The sequence below is a fragment of the Artibeus jamaicensis genome, unplaced genomic scaffold, assembly GCF_021234435.1.
Source record: "Artibeus jamaicensis isolate MK-2021 breed Jamaican fruit bat unplaced genomic scaffold, CSHL_Jam_final contig_519, whole genome shotgun sequence".
Classification (NCBI taxonomy): domain Eukaryota; kingdom Metazoa; phylum Chordata; class Mammalia; order Chiroptera; family Phyllostomidae; genus Artibeus; species Artibeus jamaicensis.
Window position 1 is genome coordinate 31,428,718 of NW_026521871.1, and position 12,797 is coordinate 31,441,514.

The window sequence follows — 12,797 nt, forward strand, 5'->3', positions numbered from 1 at the left end:
ACACGGCAGCGTGGGTTTTTTTTTACCCATGAGAATGCCATTCACCCTTAAATCCCCAGATCAGATGTTCCTTCATTTAAGAAGCCTCCCCAGGTTCTCCCCAGGGATGGCGGAGAGGTCCTTCTCCCACCTTCCACTGCACTCAGTGTATCCTGGCTCATAGTGCAATTAGACACCCTGGTTGTAATGCTGGATTTGACACAGCTTCTTACCTTTCATTTTACCCTCCACCGCTAAACACAGTGTCTGAAGAATGCCTCCCGCGACATCCTGCAGGATATTGAAGTTTTCAGTGTTAAAGAGAAACTCCTCAAAGGGCTCACTGGCTATTTTTTGCAGCTCCTGGACATCCTGGACATTGATGCCTACCACATATACCACAACTCCATCTTCTTTCAACCTGTCAGCTGCCTCCTGGACTTCATCATTTGACTCCCCATCTGTCACCAGGATAACCATCTGAGGAACCCCCTCCTTGGCCCGGCTTCCAGCTGCCTCAGTCAAGTACTTGGTCCTGATAAACTCCAGGGCAGCCCCTGTGTTTGTGCCTCCTGTACGGTAGGGCAGATTCTGAATATGCTCCAGGAGCACACTCTTCTGAGAGTACTGGTTCAACTGAAAGGCTGGGTAGATGTTGTCATTATACTGAGCGAGTCCCACTCGGACCTGGTCCCTGCCAATGTCAAGCCCCAGGATGACAGAGTGAAGGAAGTTCTTCACTTTCTGGAAGTTCTGGGGTCCAATGCTGGTTGAGCTGTCTACCAGAAAGACAATATCTGCCAGGACCTCTTCTCTGCAAGCTGCAACAGAGAGGACAAAAGGGATAGAGTCTGTCAACCGTCATTCAAAAGGCTTAGAACCAATGGAGCCAAATGGTGTACAGGAAGGCACAGCATTACCAGGCGTACTATGCTCAGTGGTCCTCAGATGCCCCAAAGGATGCTGTGCTCAGAAAAGTAGCAGCATCCCTTGTGCCTTTTCTTCCCTCCACTCCATCACCTTCTGAGAATTCTGACATGCTCTGCTGATACCTTCAACCTGGCAATCCGCTTGGGCAATTCCTTAATTCTCATTAAGAGAAAAACACTTCTATAAATGCAGCAAGCATGGTGAGAAAGGGGCTGCACTCTGTCTAGTGGGAATCTCTAGGAGTGTGCTCACACCAACAGCTCAGAAAGCTGGAAAATATCCCAGGTTTTATGATATATCTCATTATATCTCTACCACTTAGTAGGCCTTTGAGCTATTTATCACTCATCTCTATAGGACCAAATCCTCTTCTGTAGCACTGAAATTTTTATACCAGCCCTCACAACCTCACAGGATTGTCTTGAGGATAAAATAAGATAATCTACTGTAGCAGACAATATCGGTGCTCTGCCCAGGTCCTTCTGGATTCCTTTTTATTATTTCTATACACCATTCATTGGAGGAATTCTCTTCGGAGGACTTCTCTTCATGTACTGGAGCTGCTTTGCCTACAATCTATGAAAACCTAGCTCCTTGCCTTGGGTCAAGACAATCCTGAGCTCTGCTGTAGGATCAAGCTAAAACTATCCTTGGTAGAAGAACCTTTGCCTGAGAGCACACCCTTCCTTTCTTTCCTCTTCTTCTCCATCCTACATCCCCTGCATCCTTACCAGCCTCCTTGGGAAGCTCTTCCATAACCAGTGATGTGCATCTACATCCTTACCTCAGGCTCTCTTCCCGGGGAATACAACCTAAGACACTTTTCTATGGAAATGGACCTGCTCTGAAAGACTTGGGATCAAATCCTAGCTCTGCCATCCAGGTATGTTACTTTGGCCTCAGTTTCCTCACATAAAAGATGCAAATAATACTAACTGCCTTATGCATCCATGTAAAAATAAATACTAATTGTCCTATGTATTTAACAAAAATAAAGCATTGTGTATCTATCAGTAAGATAGGCAATGCAAACAGGCTTTGAAAACTGCATAGCACCAAGCAAACCAGGTATTACTATGTATGTAAAACATATCTGTACACATGGAAGCACTATACAAAAGAAAGCTATATTATTCAGCTGTACAAATGCAATATTACCACCACACACCCATGGTGCAAAAGTTTTAGCACTTCTTCCAATTCACCTAACCCATGTAGAAATACCAAAATAAAGACTAAGCAATAAAACATCTATTCTCTTGTGGATTTTGATGGAACCCACAAGAAATCTCCTCTTTCGCTTTTTAAAATGTGGTACTTTTTTATAGAGTTTAGTGATTAATTTATAAAGCATTTTCAGCCCTGGCTAGTGTGGCTCAGTTGATTGGAGCATCCTCCCATAAACCAAAAGGTCATGGGTTCTATTCCCAGTCAGGGTACACACCTTGGTGGCGAGTTTGGTCCCTGGTTCGGGGCATGTGCAAGAGGCGACTGATCATTGTGTCTCTCACACATTGGTGTTTATCTCCCCCTCTCTCTCCTTTTCCCCCAATCTAAAATCAATAAGCATGTCCTCAGGTGAGAAGCAAAAAAACTTTTTTTCACCAGTTTAGGCCCCACCACCACCACCAAGAGAGGTACAAAACTGATAGCAAGTAGCTCATCACAGGCAATGACCTAATGCGTATGGGCATCTCTGATGGACTAAGCATCGTGATAAGCTCTTTACTTGCATAATTTTATTTAATGTTTTCAACAAGTCTTTGAGGCAGGTACTATTATCCTAGAAAGAAAAATTATAGATCCAGAGAGATAACATAACATGTCTAAGATCTCACAGTCAGAAAGTAGAGAATCAGGATTTGAACTCAGACCTTTCTTTTTCCTAAATTTGTCCTCTTAACCAGTAGATTAGAGCAACACACTAGTAGTAAAATAAGCCAGCCTCCTGGGGGACCTAAACCCCACTTCCCCTCTCTCAGCCCCCCATCCAGGCAATATGGGTAAATTAATCTAGAAAAAATAATACCACAGGGACAGATATTTCTTTCATCAAAAATGGACTTATCCTACATGCCTATATAGAACTGACATAAAACCTGCAGGAGTAGATAAGTTTGGGTCGATGATTAGAAAAGAGCATATAGCACCGTTGATTTAATGAGATTTTAATATCAAAATCGATCATGCACACATGGGAAAAATAAGGACAGTGGATGGAGTGAATAAGAGATAAAGCCTTGAGTTCTGTGACATCTAGATCAGAAATAAAAAGGGAAAAGCCATTGTACCTGGAGAGACTGGTTCAACCGGTTGTGCTGCCTTTGCCAAAGTATCGCAGAGCTCCTTCTGCAGCTTCTGGGTGAGGCTGCCCAAAGTAGAGTAGTCTGGGACAAAAAAGACAAACTTCTCCACAGGACTGCTGGCAATCTTCCCTAGCTCTGCCTTAGATGTACCTCTGAGGCCAATGGCGTAAAGCAGGACGCCCGCCCTCCAAAGTGCCTCAGCAGGTTCCTGCACCGGGTCCTCAGCTGGGCTGCTGCTGATCACCACGGCGACCCGAGGCACTCTCTGGCTCGCTCGGCTCCCCGCTCTTTCCTGGAAGTGGTGATCTAGAAGGTACTGCAGGGCCAGGCCCATCTTTTTGCCCCCAGAGCCCCCAGATTTCAATGGCAACCTCCGAATGTGATTCAGCACATCGCTTTTGTGGCGGTATGTGGAAAGTAGGAACTCGGAATGGGGCACGTCGCTGTACTGGGTCAGCCCCACGCGGATCGTCTCTCTGCTGACATTGAAGCTATTCACCATGTTATACAACAAGCGCCGCATGTTGCTGATACTTTGGGGGTCGTTGTTGGTGTCCACTAGAAATACGACGTCTCCCGCATAGGCCTCTCTGCAGCCTAGGGAAGAGAGTCGATTTGAGAGAAAACATTATAAAATTGACAGCTACTGGTTGTAAATACACCCCTCCCAAATCACTGCATTTACAACCCACAGGTCTGCCCACACTGCTCTTTGAGGATCGCTAATGTGCACGCCGTCTAAACGCGTGACCACCTTTGCTTTCTCATGGCGACCATCTACCCTGGTTCACCTGCCACCCTCTGTTCCACTGTAACACACATTCAACCCTTCAGTTAGAACCCTGATCATGGCCGCCCATTCATCTCTTAATAACAGAAACCAGGGAAACAAGAAAAAGTAAACAAATGGGACAACATCGAACCAAACAGTTTTTGCGCAGCAAAGGAAACCATCAACAAAACAAAAAGGCAACCTACTGAATGGGAGAATATATTCACCCATGATGCATACAATAAGGGGTTAGCATCCAAAAATATGTAAGGAACGCCTACAACGTGACACACATACACAAAAAAAACCCCAAACAATCTGATTTAAACATGGGTAGACGATCTGAATAGACATTTCTCCAAAGAGGACATAAAGATGGCCAACAGACCTATGAAAAACTGCTCAGTGTCACTAAATAATGAGGAAATGCAAATTAAAATCACAATGACATATCACGTCACACCTGTCAAAATGGCTGTTGTCAATAAACCAATAAGTAACTAGCGTTGGTGAGATGCGGATAAAAGGGGCTTCTCATGCGCTCTTGGGGGGACTGTAAATTGGTACAGTCTCAGCATGCAGGCTCCTCAAAAAATTAAAAACAGAACTACACATGACCAAGCAATTCCACCTTTTTGTTCTCTGGGTATTTAACTGGAGAAATCTAAACTATTAATTCAAAATACACATTCACAACTATGTTCACTGCAGCATTATTTCAAATAGCCAAGCTGTGGAAATAACCTATGTATTGATAGACAAAGGAATAAAGAAGATGTGGTACTTATATTTAATAGAATATTACTCAGACATAAAAAAAAGAATGAAATCTTAGCATTTGCAGCAACACTGAAGGAGCTAGAGGATATTATGTGAAGGGAAATGTCAGACACAGGAAAATAAACACCACATAATCTCACTCATATGTGGAGTCTTTAAAAAATAAACAAAACCAGAAACAAACTCATAGATACAAAAAACAATTGGATGGTTGCCAGATGAGAGGGGGTAGGGGGATGGGTGAAAAGAGAAAAGGGCTTAAGGTGTACAAATTGCCAATTATAAAAACAATCAAGGGTATGCAAATTACAGCATAGAAACTCTAGTCAACAATATTGTAATAACTAGGTATGGTTTTAGATAGGTACTAGACATATCAGGGTGACCACTTTATAAGTTATATAAATGTGTAATTACTATGCTGTACACCTGAAACTAATATAATATTTTATGTCAACTATGATAATAAAAAATTTTAAGTATTTATTTTTAGAGAGAAGGGAAGGGAGGGAGAAAGGGAGGGAGAGAATCACCAAAGTGTGAGAGATTCATGGACTGGTTGCCTCTCACACAACCCCAACGGGGGACCTGGCTGGCAACCCAGGGCTGTGCCCCAACCAGGAATAGAACCAGCAACCTTTCAATTCTCAGGCTGGCATTCAATCCACTGAGCCATGCCAGCTAGGCATGACAATAAATATTTTAAAAAGAAAAAGAAACCAGCTTTCTACCAGTAGAAAATGCCACTGATACCCCACCGAAACCTTCTTTGCCAGCAAACACACTTATGGCCAAGTTGCTTAAAGTACAACAGTTAACAGCTCCTGTCTGGGACTTTGTCCAGAGACCTGCCCCTGGCTGAAAGGACCAGCCTCGTACGAAACAACTAGAAAGATACATCAACTCCACCAGCCTGGGTGACCAGTGTTCCAACAGCTGGGGATACAAATCCCTGATTCCCTTGTCCTAACTGAAACAGTTCATGGTGCTATTTACTCAGGCCAAGGCTGGGTTTTGCCTGAGGCTGCGTCCTTGCTTCATTTCTTTTCCCATGAGGCTGTCTCAACCTCTCTCACTGCCTTACAGATTTGTCCTAAAGGGTACTTCCTCCAAGTAACAGGTTCACCAAATCTCTGCTCAAGGCTCTGTTTCTAGAGAACTTGACCTAAGACATCAGTTTTCCAGCTATGACCTCTAGCACTCCGTAGCTGCCACTAGCCCCTTTTAGTTTGACGGGTGGCACTACCATAAATGGCTCACATTTGTCCTTTGGCTCCCTGAACTCAAGGCCAAATTGCACATTTGTTTTCTCCCAAACCCAGCTCTAATTCTGGGAACTACGCCCCCAACAGTGATCCAACCAAATGGTGCTCCAGCTGAGCCCATCCTGGTCTCCAGCATGAGAGGGATCTGACACCAACCAGGTGGCTGCAGGACTTGAGCAAATAGCTACCCTCTCTCTTTCTCAGATTGTGTTTCTCTAGAATAAAAGATTGACCAGATGACCTGGTCTCTTCCAATTCCAAATTTGCTTTCCTGTGACAAGAAGTAAAATGTGGATTAAGTACAGTGCTTGTGCAGATCAGAAGGATAGATGACTATGATCTACCTAATTCTCAGTAACCACACGACTTCTCCCTTCCCCTCAATACTTCACAAGTTCATTATCTGTGATGATGAAAGAACACATAAATTAGTGATGGCAGGAGAAACAAAAGCGGAAACCAGCTAAAGATGGTTTAAAGTGGCTGAAAAACCAAGGGATAATGATCTCAGACTTAAACACATCTTGCATTTGATTTTGTGCCAGGAGTGTTAAAACACTGGCCTGGGCTGGCCCTGGGTTGTCTCTCCAGCTTTATTTCTCTGACCACTCCACTTTGTTCCCTGAGTTCTGGGCTCCTTAGTCCAGATTCTCAAACTTTGCATGCTTCCCACTTGGCCCTGCTGACTTTTTCTTCTGCCTTTCATCCTTCTTCTTTTCTCATCTGGTAAATCCCCACAGAATCATATTCTTTTATCTCAGTTTGTAATGTAACTAATTCATGAGTATATTTATTCAGTTAATGGCAATCTCACTGACTAGATTGTGAGCTCCATGGAAATAGGCACCATGTTTTTTGTTGGTCCACCACTTGCGTGTCTAGCATGCAGTAGTCATCCAAAGATAGAAAGAAGACATATTGAACAATAATGAAACCAACTAAGGGAATCAGAAAATTTTAGAATTAGAAATGATTCTATGAGATTATGCAATGCCATACTGTAGTCACTAGGTACATGTGCCTACTGAGCACCTGAAATGTAGCTAGTACAGCTTAGAAATTAAATTTTAAATTTTATTATCGAATTTTAACTTAAATAGTCATGTGTGGACTTCTGCCAAGATGGAGGCATAAGTGGAGACGCCGTGCTTTCTCACACAACCAAGTTTAGAGACAACTAAATATTAGCAACAGAAAACACAGCCAGAACACAGAAAATTGAACTTTTCGGAAGTCTGATAATAACAAATTCTTCAGCCTGACCAGTAAGAGGGGTGAAACCAGCAGCTGGCAGAGCAGGGTTGCACAGAAAAACTCGGTCAGACGGACTTAGGCGTGCGGAATCCAGGTGCAGGGTTGGACCTGGTGGGTGACCCAGCGAGCGACCGCGGGGAAACAGCGAGGGAGCAGGGCTGCAGGTTGACTGTGGTCACGCATTCATGTGTGGATAGACAAGCGAGGGAGTGGGCGATTGGACGGGAGCCAGCAGGCCCCAGCAGCAGAGGTGCGACAGCGCCCCGAGTGGCCCGCCCCCCGGAAACAGCAGAAGAGGTCCCATTTCCCCGCTCTGACCACGCCCCCATATATAGCGTCACAACCCAGCGACCTGAGAGTCCAAGGCTCCGCTCCTCACACTTAACGGGCAAGAACAGACCAAAAATGGCTCATGAAGATCTCAAAGCCCCAGAGCCGATAAATCCAAGCGATGAAGAGATAGCAAAACTTTCAGACACACAGTTTAAAACACTGGTGATCAGGATCCTCACAGAACTGGTTGATTATAGCCACAAATTAAACAAACATATGAAGGCGAAACTAATTGAAATGAATGGAATTGCACAGGAAACCAATAGTGATGAAAAGGAAACTGGGACTCAAATCAATGGAGTGGACCAGAAGAAAGCAAATAATGGCCAAACAGAAAAGAGTGAAGAAGCAAGAATTCAAAAAAATGAGGAGAGTCTTAGGAACCTCCAGGACATCTTTAAACGCTCCAACATCCGAATTATAAGGGTACCAGAAGGGGGAAAGGAACAGCCACCAGTGGAAAACTTCTTTGAACAAATAATAAAGGAGAATTCCCCCAATCTGGCAAAGGAAATAGACTTCCAGGAAATCCAGGAAGCTCAGAGAGTCCCAAAGAAGTTGGACCCAAGAAGAAACACACCAAGGCACATCATCATTACATTAGCCAAGATTCAAATGAAGGAGAGAATCCTAGAAGCAGCAAGAGATAAGGGGACAGTCACTTACAAAGGAGTTCCCATCAGACTGTCAGAAGATTTCTCAAGAGAGACCTTCTGGACAAGAAGGGGCTGGAAAGAGGTATTCCAAGTCATGAAATCCAAAGACCTACAACCAAGATTGCTCTATCCAGCAAAACTTTCATTTAGAATGGAAGGACAGATAAAGTGCTTCACAGATAAGATCAAATTCAAGGAGTTCATCATCACCAAGCCCTTATTATATGAAATGCTAAAGGGACTTATCCAAGAAAAAGAAGTTAAAAAAACATGAACAGTGAAAGGAGAGCAAACTCACAGTTATTAACAACCACACCTAAAACAAAAGCAAACTAAAAGAACAGCTAGATCAGGAATGGAAACATAGAAATGAAGATCTCAAGGAGGATTAGCAACAGGGGAGTGGGAGGAGGAGAAGTGGGGAGAAGGTACAGAAAATAAGTAGCATAGACAGTAGATAGAAAATTGATGGGGGGCAAGAATAGTAGGGGAAATATAGAATCTAAAGAACTTGAGACACATGGTCATAAACTAAAGGGAGGGTAATGGTGGGGACAGGGGGATAGGGTGGAAGGGAATGAAGGGGGGAATAGAACAACTGTAATGGCATAATCAATAAAAAAATAAATTTAAAAAAAATAGTCACGTGTGTCTAGCAGTCACTGAATTGAACAGTTCAAGTATAAAACAATGAATCCAATTCATCTATCTTACATATAAAGAAAATAAGACCTACAAAGGCAAAGGAACTTGTAAATCCATTCAAAGAGCCAGTATTGGAAACCAGTCGTTAACGCAGACGCCATAAGGAAGATTAAATTAAAAGTCCACGTTACAGAAAGGCAAAGATCACATGAGAGTTGAGATAGAGAAGGGGTAGGGGGGAGCAGTGGAGGAAAAATGGAGACAACTGTACCTGAACAACAATAAAAAAAGAGAGAGAGAAGGGCTGAGGAGGTTGCTGTGCTCTCTAGACACTAAATTCATTTGTCACTTCTAGCGTCCTGAATGCCAACACCTCTTGGAATTTTGCCTAATGTTGGTCAGAAAGCCAAGTACAATCATAACTACTGAAAAGGCAGATGATATATGAGCCTAAAGCCCTTTAAGCTTTCTTTCCCATTACCCCTCCCCAATGCATCCCTGTTAAGGAGGAGAGAATTCAGTGAGTGCTCCAAGGATGACTAACAGGTTTGTCCTCTTAACATCTCTTTCAGGAGAGATCAGACACAGACATGAAGTGTTTTTCTAATCTTCCCAAGTCAGGAGAAAGCTCACAGCTGCAGAATACTTTTTGGGCAAATAAGTATTGCTTCCATCGTATGCGACTTGAGTCTTGTATTACATTTTCATGCAGTGCTACTTCCTTAAATCCACCACTGGCTTTTTGTCATTTGAGAAGGTGTTTGAAGCATGAAAAGGCTGACTGTCACAGTCTCTGTTCACGAGAGAGGAGAGTCAGAGCCAAAGGGGAAATTTGGAGAGCATCATGTCTTCTTCCCAACAAATAACAGTCTGTGTAATTACATATGAATATTTAAATCTCAATACTGTCTCAGTGGGGCTTCAGGCTACTTGACTATTCTTCTCTTGATGAGACTTTCATCTTGAAAAGTCCCAACAATCTGTTAAAATGACTGCAAAAAATTTCAGAGGTGTCACCAGCATTTGGGGAAGTTATTCATCTTGTGATGACAATTACCCCCTGGGAGTAGTTCTGCCAAAGGAAACAGAACAAAATGCAGAATCAGTAAACCAGGCCCATGTTTACAAAAGCATATGAAAGCCTGGTAATATATTCAGAAATACCATATTTTTTAATATCTTTTTTTTTGTCACTTGAGGTTAAGCTTTGAAAAAAGAGGGGGGGCACTATTGATTATAAGCTTCCAAATTCTAAGTTATTTTTTGAAGAACCATTTCCATTTTGTTAATTGTGAAGCCCCTTTAAGATTGTCACTGCCACTGGGTTTCTGGCATGGTCATCACTTTTGGCTTAGGAATCTGATGCATTACCAGTTCTCTGTGACTTGACGAAGCCAAAGCTAGCTGCAAAGAAGATGATCTTCCAAAATGTCTTCCAAGTCTCCATTCTAGATATGTACCTAGAGAGAAAAAGAAACCTCATGATTAAAATTATCCATGCCAGGAAGACAAACAAGCCAATTAAGAAATAGGCAAAAGACTTGAATAGATACTTATCCAAAGAGGATAAACAGAGGGCCCATAGACATATAAAAAATGTTCAACATCACTAATCACCAGAGAAAGGCAAATTACAACCTCAATGAGATATCACTGTACACCTGTCAGAATGGCTACCATCAATAAATCAACAAGCAAGTGTTGGTAAGGATGTGGAGAAAAGGGTTCCCTAGTGCACTGTTGGTGGATATGCAGACTGGTGCAGCCACTGTGGAAAACAGTATGGAGTAGCCTTAAAAAATTAAAAATGTAACTCCCTTTTGACCTAGCAATTCCACTTCTGAGACTGTACCAAAACTTGAGCACCAACTTACACCATACACCAAAATAAATTCAAGGTGGATAAAAGACTTAAATATAAGCCGTGACACCATTAAAGTTCTAGAGGAGAACATCGGCAAGAAAATCTCATGTATTTCACGCAGCAACATTTTTACTGATATGTCCCCTAGAGCAAGGAATATAAAGGAAAGAATAAACAAATGGAATCTCATCAAAATAAATAGCTTCTGCATGGCTAAAGAAAACAGTATTAAATTAAAAAGACAACCAACTGTATGGGAAAACATATTTGCCCATGATACCTCAGACAAAGGTTTAATCTCCAAAATATACAAAGAACTTACACAACTCCACTCTAAGAAGACAACCAACCCAATTAAAAAATGGGAAAAGGACTTGAACAGACACTTCTCCAAGGAGGACATACAGAAGATCCAGAGACACATGAAGAGATGCTCGATATCGTTAGCCATCAGAGAGATGCAAATTAAAACCACAATGAGATACCACTTTACACCAGTCAGAATGGCTATCATAAACAAACAACAAATGTTGGAGAGGTTGTGGGGAAAAGGGGTCCTTAGTTCACTGTTGGTGGGATTGCAGACTGGTACAACCCTTACAGAAAACAGTATAAAATTTTCTCAGAAAAATAAAAATCGACCTGCCTTTTGACCCAGCAATTCCACTGCTAGGATTAGATCCTAAGAATCCTAAAACATCAATTTCAGAGGACCTATGTACCACAATGTTCATAGCAGCACAATTTACAATAGCCAAGAGATGGAAGCAACCTAGGTGCCCATCAGTAAATTAATGGATCAAAAAATTGTGGTACATATACACAATGGAATTCTATGCAGCAGAGAGAAAGAAGAAGCTACTACCCTTTGCAACAACATGGATGGAACTGGAAAGCATTATGCTGAGTGAAATAGTCCAGGTGTTGAAAGACAAATACCATATGATCTCACCTTTAACAGGAAGCTAAACAACAAAACAAACAAGCAAGCTGAATAAAAACAAAGACACTGAAATAGAGAACAAGGGGACAGTGACCAGAGGGGAGAGGGAAGGGAATTTAAGAGGAAAAAAGGGGAGGGATTTGGAGGAACAAATAGGAAGGACACAGGGACGAGAACTAAGGGGGGTGGAAATGGGAGGGAGGTGGGGAGCACAGGGTGGGTGGGCTGGGATGGGAGAACTAGACAAAAAACTGTACTTGAAAAATAAATAAATAAAATTCTAAAAAATAAACAAACAAACAAACAAAGGATTCTGAAACATTAATACAAAAAATACATGCATCCCTATGTTTATAGCGGCACTATTTACAATACCGAAGATTTGGAAACAGCCTAAGTGCCTGTCAGTAGATGAATGGACAAAAAAGCTGTGATACATTTACACAATGGAATACTGTGCCAGAATAAACAAGAAAAACCCTTACATTTTGCAACGGCATGGAAGGACCTTAATTATGCTAAGTGAATTGAGCCAGTCAGTAGAAGACAAATACCATATGATCTCACTTATATGTGGAATCTAATGAACGCAATAAACCAAACAACAAAAAAGTAACAGAAGCTTAAATACATAAAAAAGACAAACAGCTGCTGGAAAGTTGGAGCGGGAAAGGACAGGATGAGATGAGAGATGGTGAAGGGTTTAACCAAAGAATATTGATGCACAACCCATGGACCCAGACAACAATATGGGGATTGGCGTGGGGCTAGGTGGAGGTGCAGAAAGGGAGAAAAAAAGTGGAAACAACTGTAACAGCATACAAAAATAAAAATTGAAATTAAAAAATTATGTCCTCAAACACTTGAGTACATTGTATTGTATATTAATTATACATCAAAAAAGTTGTTTTTAAAAAAGCCCAACTATGTCTTTTCCCAGATGGAAGTTTTATAAAAATAAAGGAGGACATGTTGCCACATTATTTCATGAAAAATGATTTTGCTGGTCCAACTCACAAAGAATTTTGTAAACACCCAGAGTGGATAACTCAGACTTTCCTGTTTAAAGT

At 42.0% G+C, this 12,797-nt stretch overlaps 1 protein-coding gene across 1 annotated transcript in view; it reads right to left on the reverse strand.

Moving 5' to 3' along the window:
* The window catches only part of LOC119048301 (collagen alpha-4(VI) chain-like), a 112,029-nt gene that overhangs the window by 83,019 nt on the left and 16,213 nt on the right, over nucleotides 1–12,797 (reverse strand). The window contains exons 3-5 of the mRNA XM_053669551.1: nucleotides 10,292–10,380; nucleotides 3,201–3,812; nucleotides 213–800 (exon numbers count right to left, since the gene is read on the reverse strand). Of these exons, the coding sequence (XP_053525526.1) occupies nucleotides 213–800; nucleotides 3,201–3,812; nucleotides 10,292–10,380 (1,289 nt within the window). The remainder of the gene's footprint in view (nucleotides 1–212; nucleotides 801–3,200; nucleotides 3,813–10,291; nucleotides 10,381–12,797) is intronic.